The sequence below is a fragment of the Theobroma cacao genome, chromosome 4 (assembly GCF_053813885.1).
Source record: "Theobroma cacao isolate CCN51 chromosome 4, ASM5381388v1, whole genome shotgun sequence".
Lineage (NCBI taxonomy): Eukaryota > Viridiplantae > Streptophyta > Magnoliopsida > Malvales > Malvaceae > Theobroma > Theobroma cacao.
Window position 1 is genome coordinate 34,764,648 of NC_142642.1, and position 27,879 is coordinate 34,792,526.

The 27,879-nt window shown below is 34.4% G+C and overlaps 3 protein-coding genes and 1 long non-coding RNA gene across 4 annotated transcripts; 3 read left to right on the top strand and 1 right to left on the bottom strand.

Annotated features, from left to right (window-relative positions):
* The first annotated feature begins 1,426 nt into the window (after nt 1-1,426).
* Nucleotides 1,427-14,347, top strand: LOC18602627 (putative acyl-activating enzyme 16, chloroplastic). Its single transcript, XM_018119911.2, has 18 exons — nt 1,427-1,821; nt 3,376-3,567; nt 3,831-3,945; nt 4,898-4,985; nt 5,578-5,789; nt 6,838-6,956; nt 7,442-7,591; nt 7,804-7,871; nt 8,849-8,954; nt 9,620-9,778; nt 10,069-10,122; nt 10,206-10,286; nt 11,349-11,486; nt 12,160-12,319; nt 12,954-13,033; nt 13,180-13,325; nt 13,955-14,012; nt 14,096-14,347. The coding sequence occupies exons 1-18, from the start codon at nt 1,576-1,578 to the stop codon at nt 14,186-14,188; spliced, it is 2,265 nt and encodes a 754-aa protein (XP_017975400.1). The 5' UTR covers nt 1,427-1,575; the 3' UTR covers nt 14,189-14,347.
* Nucleotides 14,348-14,737: 390 nt separating this feature from the next.
* LOC18602628 (Pentatricopeptide repeat (PPR) superfamily protein) lies at nt 14,738-16,704 on the top strand. Its single transcript, XM_007034139.3, has one exon. It carries the CDS (start codon nt 14,853-14,855, stop codon nt 16,683-16,685), a length of 1,833 nt encoding a protein of 610 aa, XP_007034201.2. The 5' UTR covers nt 14,738-14,852; the 3' UTR covers nt 16,686-16,704.
* A 2,886-nt stretch (nt 16,705-19,590) lies between these two features.
* On the top strand, nt 19,591-24,224 carry SBP2 (selenium-binding protein 2). Its single transcript, XM_007034140.3, has 7 exons — nt 19,591-19,806; nt 20,870-21,065; nt 21,925-22,152; nt 22,306-22,537; nt 22,688-22,795; nt 22,942-23,214; nt 23,729-24,224. Exons 1-7 carry the CDS (start codon nt 19,695-19,697, stop codon nt 24,008-24,010), a joined length of 1,431 nt encoding a protein of 476 aa, XP_007034202.2. The 5' UTR covers nt 19,591-19,694; the 3' UTR covers nt 24,011-24,224.
* Nucleotides 24,225-24,816: 592 nt separating this feature from the next.
* On the bottom strand, nt 24,817-27,468 carry LOC148763337 (uncharacterized). The gene is made up of 3 exons (XR_016025757.1): nt 26,067-27,468; nt 25,231-25,334; nt 24,817-25,091 (listed from the first exon to the last, which is right to left on the bottom strand). It is a non-coding gene; the product is annotated as an uncharacterized LOC148763337 (long non-coding RNA).
* Between the last annotated feature and the right edge of the window lie 411 nt (nt 27,469-27,879).

Consider the following 27,879-nt stretch of genomic DNA (forward strand, 5'->3'; position numbering starts at 1 on the left):
AGTTCTTTTTTTAAAAATTTTGTTCTTTAAAAAAAATTTCTCAAAAAATCATATTTGACATGACTTTTATTTTTAAAAAATAAATAAATTGAAAAAAATTAAACCAAATATACACTATATATTAAAAATGATAATAAATATATGTATTACTTTGAATACTTACTTTTAATGCTTCTTCTCCTATGAGAAAAGAGAAGAAGCTGAACTTTCTCTGAGAACACTATTATAGGCAAATGGGTTGAGGAGGCCTTAGTGCTTTTCTTTCTTTGTACCAATCAATTGTCTCACCTAATATCTATAAAGTGAGTTCAAATTAGAGTTCTAATTAGGCTTTATATTTATATTATGTATTAAAAATGAGTTCAAATTAGGTTTTAATTGGGCTCTAATTGAATAACGAGTGTCATTCAATTGAGCCATTTGCAGATTTTTTTTTTGTTTACAATGGGTGGTTTTTTTGATAATTATAAAATTTTTGAATCTTCTTTTATCTTTTTACCATCAATCTTTCTTTTGTCCTGAAGGTGGTTTTGAGTTTTTATTATATTTACATGTTATTTTAGTCTTTTGTCGTTTTGAGTTTTTATAATTTGTATAATTAATGATAATTAATCAATAATTTATTTTGATCAAAAATAAAAGTTAATGGTTTGATTTAACGTAATAAAAGAATAAAAATTTATTTAAATTTTTTTAAATAGTTTAAGAACTTATTTGAATATTATATAAAAAATAATCACTCATTTGCTTAAAATTCTCTCGATTTAGTGATGGAACCGGATTTCATATTTGTAGACAAAAATAATTTCTATAAAACAGTTATATTATAAATTCAATATTTGTAAAAACAAAACTATATAAAATCTTTCTATAAAAAACAAACCTATAAAAAAATTTTTAAAAAAATATAAAACTAGCTCCCCTCCCTACGCCTCCTTTCCTTTAAATGGAACCCCATGAAGGACATGCCCTTCAGCACAAGAAACAGATGCTTTGGATGATAGGACATTGAAAAACAGATATGCAGTAACTACAAACCATGGTAGAGACTCGGTTCTTAAGGAAGATTACTTGATTTATTAAACCATTGACAGATAATGAAACTATGAAAGTGCAGCAATAGAAAAAAAAAACAGATGCAGTCATCTGGTAAATTGGTAATGGCTTACCTTATTCCGATCGCAATTCCAAATGCAGATGGATATGCAAGTAATTTTCCTTTTTAAGCATTAGCTAAGCTAAGTGAAGAAAAGGAGATGGACCGATAAAACAAAGCAAGAAATAATGGCTACCTAGAACTATCTTTATTATCTTTATAACTATACGGTTAGAAAACCAATGTACCATTAGTAGTCGATGTCGATAGCGACACCTTTTTTTTTTTTTTTTTCTCGTTTTAAGTTTTTTTCTTAAATTTTGTTTGGTTTGTGCGAAAGTTGTAATCCCAGGATGATCTTTTTTCTGTAACTTAGCCACTTACAAGATCCCATCATTCACTCCTGACAAAACCCCCCATAACTTGATTGCCTTCTTCCTTCTCTCTTTCTCTCTCTACGTTCTCTTTTGTATGTTAAAATGTTGGGAACTTCGATAAATCCCATAAAGACAGCTTCCTCTTCTCCCTCTTGCTGTTCTTCATCTTATGAAAAGAGAATGGAAACCATGTTGTCCTTAACATCTTTTGATAATTGTAATAACTCTGTTCCGTTTCTTTTCTCTCGTTCTAAATTGCACTGCTCCAAAACTTTGGTGACAAAGCTCCCTGGAGTCAGGTTCCGGGTCTCCCCAGGATCTAAATTTCGAGTTTTCTGTGAATCTAAGGTGATTCTCAAACTCTCCTTTTTCTAACTCTTTGATTTTTTGCTGAATTATTATGTGATCATAGCTGATAATCGGCTTTGATGGGTTCTTGTCAGAATTATGAAAAGATAAGGTTTTGAATGTCTTCAACTTCTGCAAGTTGTTTTCTTTTTTTTTTGGAATCAGTTCTGTTCGTCAATTTTGTAACCTTTTCTGTTTCTAATTCACTTTTTTAAGTGTATGTTAACTGTTGAATTTGAATTTGAGTGGACTTAATCAATGCTGAGTTTAGAATAAAACCTTTGAACCAATAGGAAAATTTCAAACTGCTTAAAAGAGTTCCAGAAAGTAGAGTAGCCGAGAGTTAAGGATAATTTAATGCCTGCTCCGATGAAGTTACTTGGGGATTGATTTTATGGCGTAGTCAATAATCCAGGACATAACCTCAAGTTTTCCCTCATATTATTAAGAGATTTCAACATGTCACGTGGTCCTTACCTTTCATTTCTATGGAAAAGTCAATAATCCAGGACATCACCTCAAGTTTTCCCTCATATTATTAAGAGATATGACATGGTCCTTCCTGGTAATTAAGGCTTCCTTTTTTAGGTTTCTTTTTGCTATTTGTCTGTAGCAAATACTAGTAGAAACCAAACTTGTGATTGATTGAAATGAATAAATGACTAAAATTCAACCCTAATTCTACCATAATTCTTCTGTATAAAAAGTAAAGGAAAAATATCCTATACACCATTGGTGGAGTTTTAGAACTCCACAAGCAAGTTTAAAGGGTTGCCAGATGTCCATTGGGCTAAAACTAAGGAAATTAATAAATTTACTAGATGGACTTATGGCAATCCTATAACCCCGCTTTTGGAGTTCAAAAACTCAAATACAGGTATATAGAATGATAACCCAAAATTAAATCATGTGTTTTCTTCCCTCATTTTTAATTTTTAATTTTTCAAAAATTTTGTTTGCTTTGTATCAAGTGCTTTTTACCTTTTCCTTTCGGAAGCAAGAAGCAAGTATTAAAAGTAACTAACAAACAATATCTTAATATTTACCTGCCTTGTAGTCATTCTTTCTGTTGAAAAATAAGTTTTCCTTTTCCTTTTAAGTGTTACAGTATTGATATTGCTGTCTTACTAGTTCATAGGGGCATTGCCTGTATCCCAGTATAGATGGTCTAACCCTGTATTTCACTTTTAAACCAACAGCATATGAACCAAGCCATTGCATTGTTAATCCACTTGTAATCTGGATTGCCTATTTTTATGTATCATTGCTGCCAATAAGCCTGCCCCTTGGTGGCTTTATCTGCCTTAATTTTTATCCCTTGAACCTTCAAAACTTCAAATTCCATGTAGATCCCTGTGCCATACTCTTATAGTCAGCCTGAACTTGCTGGTGTTATTGCAACCTTTTAACTGGGTGTTAGTATATGTTTTCTCAAAGCTTTGAAAATTTCTTTTCCTTGCTAAACTTTTTACTCTTTTATACTCATTCGGACGAGCCAGAGGAAGTATAACTTGGGATCTTACTGTCTGCCTGTGTTTCTTTTTCTTGTCCTAGACACAGGAGTTGCAGATAAGAAGGTGCTCACCTTTACTAGAAAAAGTATCACTGTCAAGTAATGATGCAGTGGTCTCTGATGAATGGAAAGCAGTCCCGGACATTTGGAGGTCCTCAGCAGAAAAGTATGGTGATCGAGTAGCAGTGGTTGATCCATACCATGACCCACCTTCCACCATGACTTATATACAGGTAAATTTTACTTTTATTCTTCTCTAATTTACCATAAAACTAATTAAAGTATACATTGAAATAGAAAAGAGAAGCAAGCTGCAGAATCTGCTAAATTAATATCTAAAAATACTTAACCTTTTTTTTCTTTCATCGTCTCAAATAGTACTAATTGTTCATGTAATGTTACTTTTCCAATTTCCAAATTATTTTTCCAATTTTTATGCAAAACAAGTCATCATATCTTTCCAATTGCCTACTTTTCAACTCCTTCAATGATGCAGCTGGAGCAGGAAATATTAGACTTTGCTGAAGGTTTAAGGTTAATTGGATTAAAGCCAGAAGATAAGCTTGCACTTTTTGCTGATAATTCAAGCCGGTGGCTTGTTGCAGATCAAGGTGTATATCATTTGTAATTTGCCAGTAACTTGCTTGCTTAAGTCCAATAGCTATAAAATAAGGTTCTTGGTTGTGTACTTGTGTTAGTATATCCAACCTAATCATTTGATTCCTAGTTTACAATACACATATGATCCATTTTTCTGTTTCCAATAGTAGGACTCTGGCTTTATATGGATTCCTTTATTTGCTTTTGAATTGGGAGCACTTAAATCTGTTTATTAGAACTGGTGAAGGAAGAAGAGAGTGTATTCTATATAAACAAGTGAGAATGGACTGGCACATGGATTAACAGAAAAGTTGGTTGATGTGCAATTATATCAAGAGCCTAAAACATGTTAATTTTGAATTCAAGCAATAATTCTGCATAACTTTTAAAGCTCATGCAACCATGTAACACATGCTTTCTCTATTTAGTAAGACTTAGCCATATATCTTCTATTTCATTTCTAGGTGCTCCACTTCCATTGAATTCAAAAAGCAAACCACCTATTAGTCCCCATGCATTTCACTCTATCTATTTTTAGAGCAAGATGGCTTACACTTCAGTCCTTTTGCAGCATCAAATTCTGTTTTTCTGGCATACTTGTTTCCTACTGGAACACTGAGTTCTTAGTATTTTTCCCGAATAAATTGGATTCCTTTTTTTTTTTTTTTGTAAATTTTGTATGCTTGCAGTTATAACCATCAAAGGTGTTCTTTTATGATCTCATTTTTTCTTGTGAGAGGTAAAAGATTTCCCTGTAGACAGAAGATCTATTCCTCTTAAGTCTTGAAATTTCTGTGTTTTTGTATGGAAGTGGAGGTAATATTCATTATTATTATTATTATAGTCTTTAATACAGGTTAATATTATATGCAGGAACTCTTTTATCTTTCACTCAGTCACAACTTTATTAGTAGTTGAATTTCTGAATTTTGAAAATAATATCAGTGCATTTCTTTGGCCAAGGTATAATGGCAATGGGAGCAATTAATGTTGTCAGAGGGTCAAGATCAGCTGTGGAAGAGCTTTTACACATATACAATCATTCGGAAAGGTTTGATTATATTTGAATTATCAATTAAGTGATTTTGTATAATGTTTAATTTTGTAACAGAAAAGACCTTTAATTTTCTTGTTTTGAGTAAACTTCTCTACTTATCTTGTTTTTGTAAACAAAACATGTCCTGGAAGGCTGTGTTTTGTTTAAATTGGATGGATATCCTTAGAATTCATTTCAATGTTAACCTATGTGGACTTGCTATCTCATTTTTATTGTGTACTTGAGCACCAATCTGCTCTTTAGATTACATCTGCATGCACGTCTTCAGGAGCCATCCTCTTGTGGGATTTACCCCTTCATTGAGCATTGGTTAATACTAATGATTTGTAGTATTTTCTCTTGTTAATTTGATAACACAGATATAATCTGCATATATTCATGAGAAAACATGTTTTCAAGAAGTAATGATTATTCTCATCAACAGTTGATACACCCAGAAACCTTCATGTCTTCTGATCAACTGTTATTTATTTATTTTATATTGTGAAGTTACAAATGCTTCTTAAGGTTTCATTATCTGGACTACTCTGCCTTCATTGTAATTGGTATTACAGAACTTGCTGATTCTATGTTATTATTACGGCAGTGTTGGGCTTGTTGTTGACAATCCTGAATTTTTCAATCGTCTTGCTGGAACATTTTGTTCCAAGGCAACAATGAGATTTATTGTTCTACTTTGGGGTGAGAAATCATGCCTGGCCACTGGTGAAACACAGGGTGTGCCTATATTCAGTTATAGGGAGATCATGGAGTTAGGAAGAGAAAGCCGTGTTGGTCTTACTGATTCTCATGATGCTAGTAGGTTGATTTACTGTGTTCAAATTTTGGATCATATATTTTTCCTTTTCACTTTGTTATCCTCAAGTTCATTGTTTTAATCATGTATTTTCGTATGTGCTTCTGTGTTGTTTTGCTGTTTGGTTACCTGAGTGTCAATTGAACAGAAATCAAGATCTTATCTGTCTAGAATGGAGCTTTGGAATCAAAATCTTTTTGCAACTTTTTATACATTTTTTTTTGGATTAGCTGTACATTTTGCATGTGCAGATGATTGGTTTTAAACAAATTTTGACCTGTCACAAGTTCATGGTAGGACTTCTGATTTTAGTACTGTTTTCTCAAACAAACTCAATTTATGATGAATTTAGGCTGCTAGGTGACACATATACTCATGAACTTGTATTTAATATTTGGGCCAGGTAGTGCTAAAGATAAATTGAAGATGGAGATTCTCTGCTCCCAATATCCTACATGATGTTATTTTAAAATTTTCTTTTACTTGAATTAACACAGAGTTGGGATCTTTTCTTTTTTTAATTTTATTGGTGGTAAGCCAATTAAAAAATTTGCATTCACTGAGATGGTGAGACAATCTGGGATGTCTGCACTTAAAAAATTATAGCAGCAATGAGTGAGGGGATGAAGGGTGGGAGCACCTTATTCTATATATGTCCTCCATATTCTTCATCTATGTTACCTAAAATTTCATCCAGTCCTAAGTAGCCACTGTGTACTTGATGACACTTGTATGGTTGTTTGCATGTTACTGTTGTTTAATCATACATGTTGTGCAACTTATCTAAACCATATTGTTTTACTATGAGTCAACATTTTAAAGAGGAGTGTATTAGTGATTGCAGTGCTTTTTTTTTTTTTGAATACATGATAGCTAACTGGTTAAAAATATGAATGAATACAACAGTTGCAGCTAGGATAACTAAGAGTGTATGTGGGGGAAAAGGACACTATCAATGATCTGAATCTTATAGCTTATGAACTTGTCTGTTTGTGAATTCCCAATTCCTCGATAAGCATTGTAGCAGTTGGCTAATTAAGGTTATTTCAGGACAAGGTTACATATATGAAGCCATCGGCTCAGATGATGTTGCTACCCTTGTATATACAAGTGGAACCACTGACAATCCAAAAGGTGTTATGCTTACACATAAGAATTTATTACACCAGGTAACTGCTTAGTATTGATTACCATGCCTTTTAGGTATTTTAATTTTGGAAAGTTTCAAAAAAAAAAAAAAGTTTAATTGAGTACTGAGCCATTTCTGTCTCATCTGAAGTAATATGCTGAAATGTTAGTGATAAATTAATGAATACAGCAAAATGGTTTGTAGCGATCTATCAATGAAATTATTTTCTGGGCAAAGTTCTGCTAGAGTTGTTAGTGGGTTATTAAAGTTTCATTTTTTTGTAACTTGCATCATATATGTTTTTAAGTCCAGGTTTTTCCAAACCTAGACTGACCCAAATTGATGCAGAGCACTTTGATGTCCTGGTTGTTCCAAACTAGACTGTCTGACGTTGCTGAAGCTGTATATTTGTGCTTATTTTTCAGTAGATAACATTTAATTATTTCATTTGTTATCATTGAAAGCAACATCCTGCTTAATGTAATCTGCTGTATAATAGTATTTTTTATCTTAATTATTTTTTAGATAAGGAATTTGTGGGATGTTGTACCTGCTGAAGCTGGGGATAGATTTCTAAGCATGCTTCCTTCTTGGCACGCATATGAGCGAGCTTGTGAGTATTTCATATTTACGCATGGAATTGAGCAAGAATATACAACCGTGAGAAATTTGAAGGTAATGTTTTTTGGTTGTGTATGATTATAATGTTTTGTTTAAAAACATGAAAGTTTTTAAATTGATTCTGAATAAATGGAAAAATTGCAAATTTCAGTTTTATGTTTCAACTGTCATGTTCTATGTGGTAAATGTATCAATTCTCTGCATGGCATGATTATTAGTTTACTACTTCTTTATATGTTAATTACATATTTTGATTTTGCTTATAGGACGATTTGAGACATTATCAGCCACACTACCTGATATCTGTACCTTTAGTGTATGAGACACTCTATAGGTAAGTCTTTTACTCAGGATTTCTACATTGTTGATGAATCAGCATCAGCGAAGGTTTTTGGGACACTTTCCTGGAAACAATCTAAGATTATTTTATTCACCATTTCAATTTTGATGGATACTGGGTTCTCTTAAACTTACACTTAAAAATGGAAACGTACTTATTGTAAGTGCTTCCCCCATTTGTGCTATAACTTTGTGTTCCATCAGTTTTCAATCTTGTAATTTATCTAATGAATGTGATAAACTATATCTGGAATAAGCATCTTGTGGAAAAAAATTCCTCTGCATGTTTAAAAATTATAAGATCAAACTTAAATTTCCTCACTATACAATCTACTGAGATAAACTCTTACTGAGAAGTGATCTCTCGAACAGATCTTAGATTGTACTAGGAATCTTTCATATCAAATTTTCTTGATGCTTTTATTACATATTCTTATGGCATTGAGAAAGTAATACTCATAAGGTTTTAAAACTTTTGTTGAAGTAAGATGGGTAAGGAGACAGTTTTAGAGCACTATGTTGTACAATATGATGATTCTTATTTAACTAGCTTGGTTGATTTGGTTTAGTCTGTTGTCTTTTAAACATTGTTGGAGCACACAAGTTCCAAGTTCATGAAAAAAATGTTTTTATTCAGCATGAAGCTGAAATAGAACCACATAGGAATGGGTCTTGATGGGCATTTTCTCAGATATAGGAGTTATGCTTGTAATTTTAGATTAATTCTAGAAGGTCCAGTTGCATTATACATGATTAGTTTATTAAATACTAACTCAATTGAATCAAACTTAAATATTTTTTGGTCAATAAAGTTCCTCGCTCTTCCTGTTTGTTGGACATATTTGCATAACTAAAATATCAGGAGTTAAATGATAATTATACTGTCATGATGAGACTCCTGTTCAAATCAGTTGTGGCAGGAAACTTCTTGCTTCTAAATGCAGCCTTTAAATTTAACGGATTACCTTGCAGTGGGATTCAAAAGCAGATTTACACAAGCTCCACAGCTCGTAAATTTATAGCACTTACATTCATAAGGGTAAGCTTGGCATACATGGACTTGAAGAGAATTTACGAGGTGTGACACTACACAACTCTTCTTCATATCTTCAAGCCATTTACAAAGTTTATGAAACTAAAATTGAGTTGTGCAGATTTATGCTTTATGTTCTTCTAATACTGACCCTCACTCTCCTATGATTTCATTTTGTAAAGCCTTAAACCTATAAAAGGAGATAAGTGGGAAATATAAGCCAATTTTATCTGATGCCCTTAATTATTTTATTTCAATGGCAAAGATTTAACAAAAACCACAGAGTTCCTGAAAATTAATTTACAACCCCTTTTCCTTCCCTCTTCCCAAAGAACTGGGGATGATCATATAAGTGCTCCTTTCTAATAAAATTATTGTTTAAGCAATTCTGTTTGGTAAAATTATTAAACTTCTCTTAATTGTGTGATCAGTGTTAATACATTTCTGTTTATGTGGTTAATTAATTGATGATTCTTTCTCCGTAACTAGCTGAATAAAATTTTCTGTCAGCATATGGTGACTAGTCTGGCAGCCTTTTGCATCGACCCAACTGACTAAAGGAAATTAAAACCATCATCTATTGGAGAACTCATATAGTTCTTCTAAATGTCTTCTTCTGCTCCAAACTATAACACTTGCTGAATACTAAGTGTTCTTAAGTTAGTTACTCGTTTCCTTTCAATTATTGCTTTTCTTTTATTTGATAACAGGGACTGTGCCTAACAAGGGATCAGAAGCAACCTTCATATGTTGTATCCATGTTAGAATGGTTATGGGCAAGAATTATTGCTGCAATATTGTGGCCGTTGCATGTGTTAGCAAAGAAGCTTGTCTATGAAAAAATTCACTCTGCTATTGGAATATCAAAGGTTTGATCTATTTTGTATATGGTCTTGTTATTGATGTTTTCTCCTCTGAAGCTATTCATGTTATCTCTATTTATTGACCGACCAGAATCTGTATGTATTGTCATAAAAAAACCAAAACCAAAAGCAAAAAGCAAAAAAAAAAAAAAAAAAAAAAGAGAGGAATTCTTATTGTTGTTTGTTCTTATGTGCAAAATTCCTTATTCCGATGGGCCTCTTATTTTTCTGTATTCATCATCTGTAGTATATCTGATCTGGGATTTATTGATTATTTTATTATCTTTATCCCCCAGGCTGGCATAAGTGGGGGCGGAAGTTTGCCTATGCATATTGACAAGTTTTTTGAGGTTAGATGCTAATACCTTCTTAGCTTGCTGATCAAAAGGTCAGTAGTCATTGTCTCTTATTTTTTGGATTCACATGCATGCAGGCAATTGGTGTGAAATTGCAGAATGGATATGGTTTAACAGAATCATCCCCTGTCATTGCTGCTCGACGACCTAACTGTAATGTAAGACACCTCTAATTTTTTTTCTGGTACAATTTTTAATTGATACCATCTCTTTCTTCAATGCCACCTGTGATAGTGCATGTGATTTCTCATAAGCAATGTGAAGAAATTCTCCTAAACAGAATTATTTGTTGCATAATGGTAATTTACTTTGCTAAATCCAAGGCATTATGAAAGAAATGTGTTTGAGATCAACAGCTAAGTGCAGGTACTATCTTCTTTCCTTTTCTTGATGAGGTTCTTAGGAAGATTAGGATCCTCACAGATCAAAAGAAAAGGATCTATGAGGGTGCTTTGGGTTTAAAGTCTTAGTTGAGTTGTGTGGAATTCGATTTTTTGGTACAGTGGATTTTAAGTGGATAACCCAAAATTTTTGCGGTATCTGCGGGTTGAACCCCAGACTTGCTGGAATCCTTTATCATGTTGAAAAGAATGGTGACATGTTTACCTTGCAATCATCACATTCGTGACTACACTGTCACACTTAAGATGTTTGAGACTTCTTTATCTCTCTTGATGAAATGCAAAAAAGGGACTAAATTTTTATATACCATATTACCCTACAAAGAATTCTTGAAATTGAACCAAAACGCAGATTTTCCAGGTGCAGCTACTTGAGCCATCATTTTTTCAATCACCTGGATGCTTGCATGGAAGTTTTTCAGCTAAACAATAGTTGTCTAGTCCTTGGTAAAACCTTGTTAGACACATACTCACTAAACCGCCTAGTTGCATTGACTTACTAATCTATGTCATTATCTTAATCTTGTTCCATGTTAAATGTATCGTATTGGGTTAAGTCCAACTCTTTCCAAAACTTTAAATGGTTGTTGTTTATCTAAATAAACCTTCTGTGCATTATGTATAAATTTTCTATATTAAGTGAACAACCATTTTGACTATAAACTCTTCTCACTGTTCTATTTTTTACTATTGTTTCTTTTTTAGGTTATCTTCATGTTGTCTACTGTTATTCATGTACTTCTCGTCTTATCTAAATTGTTTCTACCTTCGGAAAGAGTGTTCCATCATATGACAATCTCTCAGATTTGACTTTTGAAGGTTCTTGGTTCAGTTGGGCATCCAATTCAACACACAGAATTCAAAATCGTAGATTCTGAAACTGATGAAGTTCTCCCACCTGGCTCCAAGGGCATTGTAAAGGTCAGAGGACCACAAGTGATGAAAGGTTACTATAAGGTAATAATAAATTGAAAAGTGTTACTTCAAGAAGATAACCAATGAAAGTTTAGTGCTTGTGAAGAATGTTTGCAAATGTTTGTATGATGCAGTTTTTACAACATGCAGCCTGAGTATTGTACTTCTTTTATTTATTTATTTTTTACAAAGAAAAGGAAAGATAAAATCAAGAAATTTTAGGCATTAGCCCCTGGTGATTCAAAATGAGGAAATAATGTTGTTATAGTATTGTTCATGTATATAGGATATCCCTTGTTTCATAAGTTATGCTTTTGGACAGAAGGAAATTTTTCATGTTTCTGAGTGCTAGGTTGGCAGGTGACTTGAAACCAAGAAACTGAACCTATTCAGTTTTTAGTTCAGATTATTTACGGTTCTGTTTAAGGATTCGATTCTGGTAATTAAAAAGCCAATAAATTTGCTGTTTTTGGTGTTGTAGAAAATTAAAAAACCTGAATGAAACCAAGTATAACACATACCTTTTTTTTTCTTTTGGCATATAATAAGCAGCAATATTTGTTGCAGATTAAGAAGGAAAGAATTACATGAGTATAAGACTTTTAGTCTTCTAGGAATTCTGCATCAAACTTTCATTGTTTGTCAGTAGAATATACATGCATATGAGTTATTGTGGCATCTCAGATGACGAATTTGTGTTATTGATTTGGATTAGAATCCATTGGCTACGAGGCAAGCCCTCGATGAAGATGGTTGGCTAAACACTGGTGATATAGGTTGGATTGCTCCTTGCCATTCAGCAGGGCGAAGCCATCGATGTGGAGGTGTGATAGTTCTTGAAGGACGTGCCAAGGACACTATTGTTCTTTCTACTGGTATGCTTAAAGCATAATTTTCACCCGTACTATAACCTTGCAAGTGCTATCCCTATTACAAGCAGCCTAAAATAATGATCTACTTCTAGTGGTTTGGATTGGCCAGTTATGTTACCGTTTTAGGTTAGTTCAGTTATAGTATTGAATGTTTTAGATGTTAAATATCCAACTTATGTATATATGCACTCTTCTCTCACTTTTTAGCAGGAGACCACATATATCTCTTTGCTGTATACCTGTAGTTTTCTAGTTCTCATGCTGACAAAATTTGCAGAATTTAATTATTTAGGGCATCATGCTCGTACTGAGTTCCTGCCTTCAATATAATTACAATAATATAAATCTCTTCCTAGAATTTGGCATGATTTCAAAATCAGTCATTCCCGATTAAAGTAGCCTGGGCTCAGTTCAGGTGGTTGGATGAAGGAGGTTTTTGGTGGAGATTGTACGTTTGAGACATAGTGCTCTCATGTTCAGAAAAACTTATGTGATAGTACATTGCTAGTGGAACTATACTAAGTTGAACTCTACTGCTGCAAATTACTTTGAACTCTTCTTTTTATCTAAACTCTGTTAAACACTCATTCATTATGCTTTCCTTTATTAACTAAAATAATTTCTTTGGAGAAAATAGGTGAAAATGTTGAACCTTTAGAGATTGAAGAAGCTGCTATGAGGAGTAGTCTTATTCAACAGATTGTTGTCGTTGGCCAGGCAAGTTGGACACCTTTCTTTCCATGAAGTTGCTTGTGGCTTTAGCACATAGTTTTTATTTTTTATTTTTTATTTAGGTACATGTATCATTTCCATCTTTGACTACACTTTTAACTTTTCCTTGTTGATTAAAATCTTGCATCCAGGATCAACGACGCCTTGCAGCTATCATTGTCCCAAATAAAGATGAGGTACTCCAGGCAGCGAAAAATTTATCTATTGTAGATGCAGATGCCGCCGATCTTGGCAAGGGCAAAATGACAAGCCTGCTATATGAAGAATTGTGGAAGTGGTAACACTTCGATTCAGTTATTTGAATTATTTTAGTTGTTTTGATGGCCTGTAAAGGTGTCAACCCCCCCCCTTCCCCCTTTTATCTCTCTCTTTTTTCTGTTGCGGTACTTTAAAGAGGGAGAGAGAGAGAGAGAGAGAAACTAGGGTTGGTATTGAGGAATGTGGATCAAAAGTTAATATGTTTACTGTGTTATGGAAACCTTACAGAGAGATAGATTCCTCTATTAATAATACAACTTGCCCTCTGAGCAAATTTTGTAGGCTTCAAACCTGCTTTCAACTTCCATAACTCAGTCCAGGAGTAGACAAAATTTTTTTTTTTCCAAAACATGTCAAAAAAAGTTGGGACTTACGTTTCCTGCTTGTTTCATGTGATTAGATTTGTTGCAGCTCCCTTCACAATTTTTTCAGGTTTATTGAGGGTTACTCTTTCTCTGTACATAGCTACACCAGTGCCTGTGCATATGTTGCCTGTATTCCTTTTCATTTTCTGTTGATGTATATTTTAGTATTCTGAGACAAAAAGTGACAAAACTTGTCTTGTTATTAGGAGAGGTTTAACAATCCATCTAATGCAATTTTTCAATGGGTTCCTGCTGTTGTCTGACTTGATTCTCTTTCACGCAGGACCTCCGAGTGTTCGTTTCAAATTGGACCCATCCTTATTGTAGATGAACCTTTTTCGGTAAGACTTTCACGCTGTCAGTGCGCGATTAGCAATTCTGCATTTGTGATGTTAGATTCAAGCATACCATTCTTATGTTGCAGATTGATGGTGGCTTAATGACCCCAACCATGAAAATCCGAAGAGACAAAGTTGTAGCTCAATACAAGGAGGAAATAGCTAATCTTTACAAGTGAATATGACTATGATTACTCAGTTATGTTTGATGCACTGATCATGTATAGTCTTTATACACTGTTAAGGCATCAAATGGTGTCATCTCTCACTGAGAAATAATTTTAAAATTAAATATTATTATTTAAAAATAAATAAAAACAAAAACTTTCTATCTCCAACTTGCTCTCTCCCAAACTCCTCCTCCTCTTCTTCTTCTTCCCTTAACAATAATAAGTATAAAATCCTAAATATATAATTTTGAAGTTAGTCTCGGTCTCTCTTGTTTGCAGTATTTCAAAAGGGTTTGGACATTAACACAACTCTAATAGAGACTAATATTGTTTCAATTGGTTTGAGCTTCATGTTCTTGCAGCAAAAAATTATTTATAGTGTTACAAAAAATTATTTTTTTATAAATATTTGAAGAAGTAATATTTATTTTAAATTTTTTAAAATTTAAAATTTACTTTTTAATGAGACGGTATCCTTTGATGTTTCAAAAAGTTTACTCGAATTTAAAAAATATACTGAAAGGCCCAAAAAGAATATAATATAATGTATTCTTCACACCGGCGGCTTGGCTTCAACGTTCAAAGGCGCAAGACAAGCAAAGAAATAGTGCTCAATTCAAATTCCCCTATGCCCATAAGCCCATTGCCCCATTTGACAAGCAAAAGCTAATGTATGCCAATCTTTCACTATCTTCACCAACTCCAAAACTGTGCCAAGCACCATTCCCCGTGCTCCACCAAGCAACTCCATGCCCACTTCATCAAGCTTGGTCTAACCCACTCTTCCCCTGTACTCAACACTCTCATTAACGTCTATGCCAAATGCAGCCTCCTTCAAGAAGCTATCCAACTATTCGATGAAATGCCCCAAAGGGACCATGTTTCATGGGCTACGGTTCTCACTGCTCACAACCAAGCCAACTTCCCCGACAAGACCCTCTCTCTGTTCCCCTCCATGTTTTCACTTGACAGGCTGTTGCCTGACGATTTTGTTTTTGCTAGCCTTGTCAAGGCTTGCGCTAGCTTGGGGGCTGTTAAGCTAGGCAAGCAAGTTCATGCAAATTATTTGGTGTCCCCATTTTTTGATGATGATGTTGTTAAGTCGTCTTTGGTTGATATGTATGCAAAATGTGGGTTGCCAGAAGAGGGTCGAGTCGTTTTTGACTCTATTAAGTTGAAAAATATGGCTTCTTGGACTGCTATGCTATATGGTTATGCTAGAAAAGGTAGAAAAAAAGAGGCTTTGGAGTTATTTTTGAGGGTTCCTCTGAAAAATTTGTTTGCTTGGACTTCCTTGATATCTGGGCTTGTACAGAGCGGAAATGAGGTTGATGCATTTGGTTTGTTTATTGAGATGAGAAGGGAAGGGGTTAGTATAATTGACCCTCTTGTTCTTTCAAGCATAATTGGTGCTTCTGCTAATCTAGCAATGTTGGAACTAGGAAAGCAGGTTCATGGACTTGTTATAGGGCTTGGATATGAATCTTGCATGTTTATAAGCAATGCTCTTGTGGACATGTATGCAAAATGTAGTGATATATTGGCAGCAAGAGATGTTTTTAGTAAGATGTTGCAAAAAGATGTTGTTTCTTGGACTTCAATGATAGTTGGGGCAGCTCAGCATGGACAGGCTGAGGAAGCATTGTCCTTGTACGATAAAATGGTTTCGCTTGGAGTAAAGCCTAATGAAGTAACTTTTGTTGGATTGATATATGCATGTAGCCATGTTGGTTTAGTAAACAGAGGCCGTGAACTTTTTAAGTCCATGACTGAGGATTATGGAATTCATCCTTCCTTGCAACACTACACCTGTTTGTTGGATCTTCTTGGACGATCTGGATACCTTGATGAGGCTGAGAATATTATTAACTCAATGCCATTTAAGCCTGATGAGCCTACCTGGGCAGCATTGTTAAGTGCTTGTAAGCACCATGGGAATGCCAAAATGGCTATTAGGGTTGCTGACCATCTTCTGAGCTTAAAACCTGAAGAACCTTCATCATACATCCTGTTATCTAATATTTATTCTAGTTCCAGTTTATGGGAACATGCTTCAAAAGCAAGGCACTTGCTGGAAGCTATGGACGTAAAAAGGGATCCAGGTTATAGCTACGTTGACTTTGGAAAAGAAAGCCAAGTGTTTTATGCTGGGGAAACATCTCATCCCATGAAGGCTGAGATTTTTGGTTTGCTGAAGGTGTTGGATGTAGAGATGAGGAGAAGAGGTTATGTTCCTGATACTAGCAGTGTTTTGCATAACATGGAACAACAAGAGAAGGAGAGGCAACTATTTTGGCATAGTGAGAGGTTGGCTGTGGCTTATGGGCTGCTTAAGGGTGTACCAGGAACAGTAATAAGAATAGTGAAGAATCTTCGCGTATGCGGAGATTGTCACACCGTCTTAAAATTCATTAGCAACATTGCAAAGAGAGAAATTGTTGTCCGAGATGCCAAGAGATATCACCATTTTAAAGATGGGAATTGTTCATGCAATGATTTTTGGTGAATTAATGATTTGTTTGCAATTTTCCTTTGCTTCCTCATATGTGTTCTGCCTCTTGTGGAAGAGAATTCCCTCTGCATGTCAAGTACATTTACATCTATGCATGCCCCTTTTTTCCACTTTCAAGATGTTTAACATTTGGAGCAATATACATGTGCTTTTAAACCATTTTTGCTTGATTCATATAGAAATGCATGTGTGTTCTAAATTTTGATGGTATGTTTTTTACTGTGTTCAAGTGAATTTTTCTTGCATTCACTGTTAGTTATCCTCTACATCTTCACTGCCTGATGCGCATGCTCAGTTCCTTCCTTCAATATGATCAAGTGCTACTTGAAAATTGGTGATATATTTTTGAAGGGTAAATTTGACAATAGCAAATTTAAAAAGACATGGGAAAAAGGATCTATGTAATAATTTTGGAAAATACGTACAGAGTAAAAGCAGGTGAATTATGCCATCCTCTATGTATAAATTTCATTGGCTGAAAAAACAAATGTTGGAAAATTGGTTCCTTCCTAGAACAAAAGGAATGTGATCTCAGACCTACAGTCACCATCAATGTTGACAATATCTTTCCATTAGAAAAAATAATTAAATTATTTCTGGTTTCCTTGAAATTTTCCAAATATGACCTCCTAGTTTATAAGTGAACATACTATAGAATTGTACATTTAGATTTTTTTTCTAAAAAAATAAAAATATTTAGAAAATTTTTAATTCGGAATTAATGCATTTTTGTGGGTGGCCTCATGCAGATCAAAACGACAAATTTCTTTCTAAGACGAATCAGATATTATCCAAAGTAATTCTAATGATGCAAATTTTGAAAGAAGACAGAAACGGGTAGTATCACACAAAAGTCGACATTGCCAAATTCCAAATTTGTTCTGTATTTTTGTGAAAATTTTTCAATGGCGTTATATCATAGAAGACTCAACAAATGCAAATTGTCCAATTTTGAAACAAGACACTCCAACAATTAACATCATGGAAAATTCAATAATGGCTAAATTTTCCACATTCTTTGTCTATTTTCGACTTTTAAATTATTTGCTGGTTAATGAGTGAATAATTTTAATACAAAATTTCATTAAAGAGTTCATTTTCATATTATGAAATAAAAATATAGATAAAATATTCTTATTTTTAAAATTTTAATACGAATTTATTAGTATTCGAAATGAACAGTTCGTATGTGTTAATGGACAAATATAAAATGTTTAAAATACCTTTTTTCTATCTCCACTCTTTTTCATTATTTTCCTGTCTCTTAAGTCTATCGACGAAGTTCTCTTATACCGTACCAACATACCGCGATAAGATTGCTCTCCCCAAGGTAGTGTGAGGAGAGAAAAAAATTAAAAAAAATAAAAAATTATAGTTTATATAGTGTGATAATGTTTAAAATTAATAAAAAGTAAAATTATTCGAACAATATTATCACGTTGTCAAACCAATAGAAACATTAACAATTGATTAACAGTTAAACTTATGTATCTAGTATATTTTTTTGAAATGGATGATCTATTTTCAATACTAAATTACTAATGAATCCATGTGACATTCTAATCAAAATTTAAAAAAATCAATATATTATACCGTAAAAAAATTTATGAAGTATTAATTTGTACAAATTCAATTTATTTGTACCATATCCCACGTTAACATCATTACCTATTATCCACAAATTTTGGTCAAGGCTCCCTAATTGAGATTGGCATTATCCTTTTCTTTTTCTTTTTATTTTCAAGACATTTGACATATGATTTTTTTTCTTAATTATTTAATTGGGATTGGGATTGTCCATTTTTTCTTCTTTTTGGAAGACATTTGACATATGATGGTTTTTTTCTTAATTATTTAATTTTTTGAAAAAAGTAATCTAAAAATACATAACTTTATCATCGAGTTAAACGAATTTTTTTACATATATTATATTATAAGACTTTTTTTTTGAATTTGACAATCAAGTTTCCCAAACGAAATGTAAGAATTGTTATACATATAACATAATAATTTTTTTTTTAATTTTCAATACTTGGTTTTCATTCTATAGATTATCTTCTACAGCATTATGCCTCTATTCAACATCATATCTACAATAATTTCATTTAAAGTGAAACAGTTTTTCATTTTTGTCATTTTCAATTTTTTTACATAAAACTTTTTTTTAAAAAAAAAGATATAATCCTTTTTATGTACGTTACTCACCTAAAACAGCTGTCCTTTATTTTATTCTCAATGGATATGATCATTGCCTTTTCTAAATAACAGATAAAAGTTATCTTCTAAGATTACTTAAAATATCAAACACAGATAAGATATCTGTGGATTTGCCAATCTTTGAATCTGGCAAGCTCACTGCAATAATTATTGTACATTATTCATCTTTTTTCTTTTATTTATTTTATGTATCTACAATTTTAATGATAGTTACAAAATTAATCTCCCCGATAATCTCTCGATAATCTACAACTATATATTTAAAAAATAAAAGCTGCAACTGTAACAGCTCATTTCTTGATTGTAATCCAAGTCTAACACGTGTCTCCCATATTTAAAGACCATAAAATCCACTACTAATCGAAATCTTAGAATTTAATCCTAATCACATCCAAAGCAAACATGGCCATGTGTAGGCTCCACCTCTGAATCCGGATAAAGCTTCCGTGGGACAAACACCACTGCCGCGTTTTGCAAAATGGAGAACACGTGTCAGGATACAAACCGTCGGATGAGACTGGACCTGACAATAATATACATCGAATCTGGACACGTTGGATATAGACAACACCGATGGCCATGTTCAGACAAAATAACGCTTGACGTAAATGGTTGATAATGACAATTATAGCAAGTTTCTTAAATAGCCATACTTGTCACCACAAATTGCAGAGATTTAGTCACTTTCGGTTGGACTCTATAAAAGAGCGTCTTTTCTTATAAAGTTGGTCTTTCAAGAAAAGAAGGGAGAGATAGAAAAGAAGGAAGAGTTTTAAGACAGGGAAGATGGCCGGTAACGGGACAGGGTGTTGCAAGACAGGACCGGGATATGCTACTCCACTGGAAGCCATGTCTGGTCCTAGAGAGGCTCTTATTTATGTCACCTGTGTTTATACTGGTACTTTCCTTTCTTTTACTTCAATGATTCTCCCTCTTTCATTTGAATTATTTGCAAGAATGGGGTTATCTGGGAAAGTTGAAGCATTGTTTGAATTGATCCTTGTATGTCTAGAATTATGGATTGCTATGTGTTCATCTCTACTTTTACAGACTTAATTTAAATATGGAAAAGTTAATTGGGTGTTTTTTTTTTTAAATAAAAAATTGCCTTTCCTCTCATTTGTTTTTATAACTTTTCTAAGTGAAGGAAAAAAAAACATTTTGCCCCCTTGTATCTACTTTTCCATCTCTTAAACTAAGCAAACATAGTTGAGAGAATCTATCTGCTTGCTATAATGTAATTGGTGGAAAATAATTACAGTGCGAAATAAAAAGTTTTATGTGGTTGATGGGATGTAAAATGTTTTAATAATAAGAAAAGCAGTATCAGTTTTAAATGAAAATGAACTATAGAAATTTTTGGTGCAAGTCATTATAAGTTCCCCCTCCTTATTTTCTTTTAAGTATTTTAACCATAAATTTATTGTCTATGGCCTCACTTTCCTTCAAATTAATTTTCTCTTACATCACAATTTGGTTCTAATTCAATGGAGTGGATCTTTCTTACATATACGGTACACCTCCACCCACCTTGCATGTTTTGTAAGATTTTGGACACTCAATTTGAAGCGTTATTATGCTTTTTGTTTTATCTAGCCATGATCATTAAGTGTGTGTAAAATCATATTACTATCCAAGTTTCTACTTTAGTATGAATCCTGATGCTGCCTGATAATGAAATGACTTAATTACAACATAATTTCTATCATGTTAGTAGGCTTTTACTGGTTTTTTTTCTTCTCCACTCAGAACTAGTTAATTGTTACGCCTAAATATAGTATCGAATCACTGTGCTTTGTTTTGTTATACTTTTAAAACAAGGTTGCATATGATCCTTTTCTTGAAAGGCCCTTATTTTCTTGTTTTAAGTAGTCCTTATTCCATCCATCTGGTTATTCTGGGCAAGTTTTCTTAGTTTTGAAGTTGTAAAATGAGTTTTCAATGCTTCTATATCAATGCAGGAACTGGAAGAGAGAAGCCAGATTTCTTGGCTACAGTTGATGTAGATCCAAACTCTCCTACTTATTCTAAAGTTATACACAGGCTACCTGTGCCATATTTAGGTGATGAACTACATCACTCAGGCTGGAACTCATGCAGCTCTTGCCATGGAGATCCTTCAGCAGAACGGCGTTTTCTGATCCTGCCTTCATTGGTGTAAGAAACTATATTTTTTGCTGGATTTTCATTTCCCTTTTGGCTGTAATAGATATTATCGTCTGGGTGAACTAAAGCAAGTAGAATGGAGGTAACAAACGAACCTGGACAATTGAGAACAGCTACTGTAATTGAAAGAAGCTACCATTTTTTAGGCTTCCAATGATGTTTATCATGATGATAGTGCTAAAATTATTCAGTTGGAGTCTGGCCTAATACATGCCGCTGAGAAATCACAGTCCACTCAGATATCTCTACTACTTTGGGGTATTTGAATGTTTGACACATCATTTTCCTTCAAGCTTTCTGCTTGGTTGCATACCTTTGCATCTAAGCATGTCTTTGACGATTCATGTTTTCTGTAATCTATAATTATTCTCATTTTTGCTTAGATTTTACATTTTCTAAGGATACTTAATTTTAATTTAACTAGCTCTATCACTGTCTTACAGAGATGAACTTTGCATATATGAAGTCTTGAAATGATCAAAGCTGTTTCCATAGGTTAATTTCATGAAAATGTGGATCTTATCTGGGGACAATTTATTTGAGCTTACAATATAGGACTTTGAATGTCTCACCTTAGAGACGCCTCTTTCAAATTGAACAAACAGTCTTTTCATGTAAATGAATTATGATGTCCATTTGTTACATCATCTCTAGTGTATAACAAGAAACAATGTGGTTTTGGTACTGTACAATCAGTTATGGTGATTGTTACACTTTTTATCACTAGATCCTTTCAAGGAGAGACACATATGCCTTTAAATGCTACAGATATTATTTAATGGTTCCACTTCTACTCATACGTCTTGTTAAGGTATATAAATTTCAATACATGTTATTTTTATTCTTTCAGATCTGGCCATATCTACGTGATTGACACACAGACAAATCCAAAGGCTCCCTCATTGCATAAAGTTGTTGATCCTGAGGATATTGTTCAGAAGACAGGCCTAGCATATCCACACACCTCCCACTGCCTTGCCTCTGGTGATATAATGGTTTCATGTCTTGGAGACAAAGATGGAAATGCCAAGGGAAATGGATTTCTTCTTCTTGATTCAGAATTCAATGTGAAAGGGAGGTAAAGCAAAAGACCAAAAAAAAATATATATTTCAAAAAATGGAAATAATTGCTATTGTGCTTTATGGTGCATGATATTGGGAACAACTATCACTTGTGGTTGAACTCTGAAACAATCAGAGTGAAACTCTTAGCTCCTGTTGTATTCTTCAGGTGGGAGAAGCCAGGGCATAGTCCTTTGTTTGGCTATGATTTCTGGTACCAACCTCGACATAAAACAATGATCAGCTCATCTTGGGGAGCTCCTGCAGCTTTCACGAAAGGTTTCAACCTTCAGCATGTCGCAGATGGTCTATATGGAAGGCATCTGTATGTGTACAGCTGGCCTGATGGTGAATTGAAACAAACATTGGATCTTGGTGACAGTGGACTCCTACCCTTGGAGGTGATTGCATGTTAATGTTATGAACATGTTACAACTTTGTTTCTACAACTAGATTTTTCTCGTTGATTCTTATGTGGTTTGTTATTGTTGTAATGATATGGGGGGAGACTTGGGATTTACATATATCCTTTGTCATTTTTTTTTATGCAGATAAGGTTCCTGCATGATCCTTCTAAAGATACAGGTTTTGTTGGGTGTGCCTTGACAAGTAACATGGTGCGGTTCTTCAAAACCAAAGATGGATCATGGAGCCATGAGGTGTGCGCACAAAATAGCTCTACTTTTGTGCTTGAGTGTATCATTGTGTAGCTCTAAAGATCGTTATGTGAATTTTGCAATTGTTGTTGTAGTCAGACTGCACACTCCACGAGCATAGTAAATAATCTCCATATCAATTGCTGCAGGTGGCAATCTCCGTGAAACCACTGAAGGTGCAAAACTGGATTCTTCCTGAAATGCCTGGGCTTATAACTGACTTTCTGATCTCTCTTGATGATCGTTTTCTCTATTTTGCCAACTGGCTTCATGGAGATGTTCGACAATATAATATTGAGGACCCTAAAAATCCAGTCTTGGCAGGACAAGTATGGGTTGGAGGACTGATTCAAAATGGAAGCCCTGTAGTGGCTGTGATAGAAGATGGCAAAACGTGGCAATGCAATGTTCCTGAGATCCAGGTCTGTTGTCTTTCTTTTCCATATAAAACTTGTAGGTTGATTAGTGGTTAGAGAAAATGGCAGTGTAACATCAGCACTGCACAATCATAGTTTTGATGTAGCTTTCCTTAACACTATGTTAGAAGTTAGAAAACAAGATTGTCTATTCCATCTCTGGAAAACAAAACAAAGAAATAGACCTGGGGATGCATGACGGGGGTCATTGGTTTCTGGCCTGATTACTGTAACTGGCAGATTTATCTTTTGACCATGATGATGCCTGCAGAAAGAGCTGTAAAAGCATCCTTGAGGACTGTAATTTATTATGACCTGATTTGTCAGTAGCAGGCAAACACTTGGTAATGATGTCTTAGGAAATGGCATCACATAGGCAATAAACCATGTCCAGTGCATCTTTCACAGATAACTATGTTTTTTTATCGAACTAAAGCACTCATTGAAATGTAATCTGCTCCTGGATAGAATTTGAAGGATAGTCAGGTAGTGAGGATTGATAGACTTATGTTGTTTACAGGGGCATCGTCTGAGAGGGGGACCCCAGATGATCCAGTTGAGCTTAGATGGGAAGCGGCTATATGTCACCAACTCGCTATTCAGCACATGGGATCGCCAATTCTATCCTGAGCTTGTTGAGAAGGGTTCCCACATGCTACAGATTGATGTTGACACTGAGAAAGGAGGTCTCAAAGTAAACCCATACTTTTTTGTTGACTTTGGAGCTGAACCTGATGGCCCTTCCCTGGCCCACGAGATGAGATATCCAGGTGGTGACTGCACCTCAGATATTTGGATTTAGGCATCCTGAACCAATCTTGCTGTGAAGAATCACTCTTTACCGAAGAACGAGAAAATAATAATAATAATAATCAATGCACTCTGTAGATTCCTGTGACAACATGTTGGGATTATCGGAATTAGATAATGCATGTAATTATAAACTCTACATCAGCACATCAATGTGAAATAATATACAGCTCAAATTAGTCAATAAAGAGTTTGAATTGTATAAATTACTTCATGGCGGTGGCACTGTGATGGAATTTGATCTCCGAAAATGGTTCTTTTATTGCTCTTAGAGTGCATAGTTACTTGGTTATCCACTTATATATCCGGAAATGCTCATGTTCATGTAGCTTTAGATTGCAAGTTTATTGGACATCAACGGTAAATTCCATTCACGAGTTTGATGTTTATTCTATTTTTAGATGATGTCATGTTAATTGCAAATTTGTTGGGGAAAAGGTTCTCTTAGACCTTAATGAGGTGACATACTGCTTTGTTTAGGTGCTATGAACCTGATTTCAACACTACTGTTATACTAAGTGGTTGCTGTATCAAAGAAGAGAAACACGCTAAAGGATGGATTTCTTTTTTGGCAGAGTATGCTGCTAAAAAACTTCTTGAAATTAGAGTAACAAAAAGAACTAGGAATTTTTATTTCTCTTGACTTTTGATTTTTGGTGTCAAATTATGGGACAAAAAGAGTTGGTTTTATGCAGTTAATTTTTTACTTGTATAAAATTTATTCTTCATTTGTTTTGACAATCTTTAAAAGCAAAATCTTCAACAATATTAATATGTGGTACGAGTTAATTTGCCAGTACAACTCCCTTTTTGGATAATAGTTTAATCCCATGAAATGAACTTGCAGAGATCATCTAGTGGTAACCGGTAAGAACTTGCACATAATACGTTTCATGAGAACCAAATTAAACAATTCCAATTTAAAACTTTTTTCTTCACATGGCTTTAATTTCCTGTCCTTGGAGTCTTTACAGTCCCATCAAACGAAAGCATGATTTGTCACTTAACTTTTTGTTACATGGAAGCAAAAGGCTCAACCGAACATCGATCAGTTATAGCGGTTGGCTATAAATCTGCAAAGTGTATATCACGAATGAACCAAAAGTACATATCAGAATCTGTTAATGACAAAAGGCCTGTGTTAAGGGATAAAAGTTTCTCATTTTAAAGTTGCATTTAAATGGTGTAAGATAAGTGGGAAACAGTGACAACCGTGCGATTCCAGTTTATGACTGTTCTGTCTTGTTCTAGCTTTCTCTGGGGTTGTTAAGCCTTGTGTTTCTGCATTTTGACGCCACCCAAGCTTGTTGGTCAGCCTAGTAGGAAGGCATAGCACTTTCTTCTTAAATAAGGATAAACAGAACATATTCTTCTTCGTTTATGACAAGGAGAAATCCTTCATTGTTTTTTTTTTTTTTTCTGAAAGTAAAATCCTTCATTGTTTAATGTCAGTTAAGAATTGTAGCTCAGATTATTTGATGATAACTGCAGTAAAAAACAAAATGGATATGGCTTCGTATCTTTTTTTTTTTTCTTCTGAAAGGTAGAAAAAGATTTATTAATACAATTCAATTACAGAATTCCTTCATAAAGGAAGAGCCTATATAACCAGGATAGCTAAACATTTGAGATCCATCACATGACAACCCATGTTTTATACCAAGGGACAGCTATACAATCCCAAAACTGAAAGAACCAACCATTAGAAATCCATGGAGCTAATCAGAACACATATGAAAGGATTTGAATCTTAAAGAAAAAAACATTTATCAGAGTATTTTAAGTGATCATACCTAAAGGGCTCATACCTTTGACCATTTAAGGCTTGAACATATCTCTTCTCCCACTAAAACTAAAGTAGAGAAACTAAAATGAGGTGATCTTTCCAACCTATATGCACAGTATTGTGTAATGTAGTTCTCTTTTCTGGCTTTTGGTATTGGAAGAGTTTTTAAACAGAGTAAGTCTGTTGAAATCTGATATATAATAAGTCTATTGAAAGCAAAGTGACAGAAATTCTATAGGTAGACTCTGAAGGAAAAAGGTACCTGTTCCCAGAATCCTAATTGACAGAATTGTCAGACTTTTGAAGATGCGGATTGTGGCTTCTTGATTTGCCTGAAGAAAACAGATAATAGCAGAAGAAGACCACCCCAATTGATAACATAATACCTGCTCCCACCACCAACCGTAGAAAGCTGTCTCTAGGAATGTACCATCTTCCCATCATAGCAGTACCGTTGCCCAAGAAGGAAAATGAGATCTCTATCAGAAGAGGAACAACACTTTCTTCTGATGAATCACTTCTTTTCTGATCTCGCACTTTCTTCATATTAAACCAATTTCGATACCAAATGTATATGGTGTAAAGGGAAAGAGACAAGACCCCCAAGAGAAATATTAAGTAGCCTCTTGCAAAGTCCTGGTTGTTGCTCTCGCAAAGATTAGTAAGATGAGCTGCCAGGAACAAGAAATGGTGCCAATAGAGGCTGCCAAATGATTTTTCCATTTCCAGGCAATTACAGATGATAAAGAAGCAGCAAGGTACTGATACAAAAGCTACTAGCATTGTTAAATGGTATGAGAGGAAAGGATGACAGATGAGAACCGCTGAGTTCACATAGCAAACCATGGCTAAAAGCAAGGAAAGCTCTGTTGAATGGAGAGTTGGCCATGGTTTTGTCATCTTTGGCATGGAAAACGAACAACTAATCTGGTGCAAGAAACTAAGAAAATGAAGATCGGGACTTTTTTGGTGTTTCAAATTGAGATGAGTAGCACATCTCCGATGACTTCGTTTGCCAACACATTTGCAGTCAACGGTAGGAACAAGTTGGATAAAGATTAAGACCAGTTGACATGTGACAGCTGCCATGGCAATAGAGGGGGATTTTCTTTTTATTTTATATTTACTTCTTATATATACAAGAAATGCTTTGTAAAATGATTAATGCCTTAATTGTTGCCGTAAAAGTTGAACTTCTTAACTGTAATTTTATAGTCTCTAGTACACTAGTGAATCAAATCCTATACTTAAACTAAACTTAAAAAGCACTCAAATACTTTAATTTAAGCCTTGCGGCAACATGAAATGATAATTTGTTTGTAGGATTTGATCTTTAGAGTGAGATAAGAAATGCCTCACCTTATTGAGAAATATTTTTGTAAACAGGTCCTCTTGAAGGATTGTGTGGAGGATAGGACTTGGAGAAATATTTGGAAGAGCCTGGTGCCTCACCGTATAAAGATTTTCTGTTGGCAGGTGCTGCATGAGAGGGTGGCCGTCAAGCAAGAGCTAGCGAAAAGGAACTTAATGGACCAGGAGGAAGCTGTGTGTAGGCTTTGCAAGAGTGAACCTAAGACGGTAAGACACTTGTTCCTCCATTGTCCTCAGGTTTGGCAAGTGTGGATGAGATGTAGAGAATAGGAGGTCACTTGGGTTGTCCCCAAGGATTTCATTAACTCCTTTAATGCTTGGAATGCTGTTTCTGCTGGGAAAGGTGAGATTAAAATTTGGTGCATGGCCTTTTAAGCTACTTTGTGGTCTGTGTGGTTGTATAGAAATGATACAGTCTTCAGGGGAGTCACTTGGAATGCTGGTCAGGTTTTTGAACTTGTTAAACTCAGAGTTGCCACGTTGGCTCAAGCTAAGTGGCCTTTTGAGTATGGCGCGGTATTAGACACTTATAGATATCCAGTTGAGGGCGCGGAGGTTAAGAAAAGGAAGAAAACCAGAATTGTGGAGGAGTGGAGCAAACCACACAAAGGGGAGATGAAATATAATGTGGATGGGGCAACCAATGGCTGCCCTGGGGAGGCAGGGATAGGGGGCATCATGATAAACGATGAAGGAAACATCAA

Bases quoted from the DNA above. Each gene is read 5' to 3' on its own strand.
- LOC18602627 (XM_018119911.2), top strand. From the start codon at position 1,576: ATGTTGGGAACTTCGATAAATCCCATAAAGACAGCTTCCTCTTCTCCC. The intron at 8,955-9,619 runs GTGTGACACTAC...ATTTGATAACAG, and splicing joins ACTTGAAGAGAATTTACGAG to GGACTGTGCCTAACAAGGGA. The intron at 9,779-10,068 runs GTTTGATCTATT...TTTATCCCCCAG, and splicing joins CTGCTATTGGAATATCAAAG to GCTGGCATAAGTGGGGGCGG.
- LOC18602628 (XM_007034139.3), top strand. From the start codon at position 14,853: ATGCCAATCTTTCACTATCTTCACCAACTCCAAAACTGTGCCAAGCAC.
- SBP2 (XM_007034140.3), top strand. From the start codon at position 19,695: ATGGCCGGTAACGGGACAGGGTGTTGCAAGACAGGACCGGGATATGCT. The intron at 21,066-21,924 runs GTAAGAAACTAT...TTATTCTTTCAG, and splicing joins CTGATCCTGCCTTCATTGGT to ATCTGGCCATATCTACGTGA. The intron at 23,215-23,728 runs GTCTGTTGTCTT...TGTTGTTTACAG, and splicing joins GCAATGTTCCTGAGATCCAG to GGGCATCGTCTGAGAGGGGG.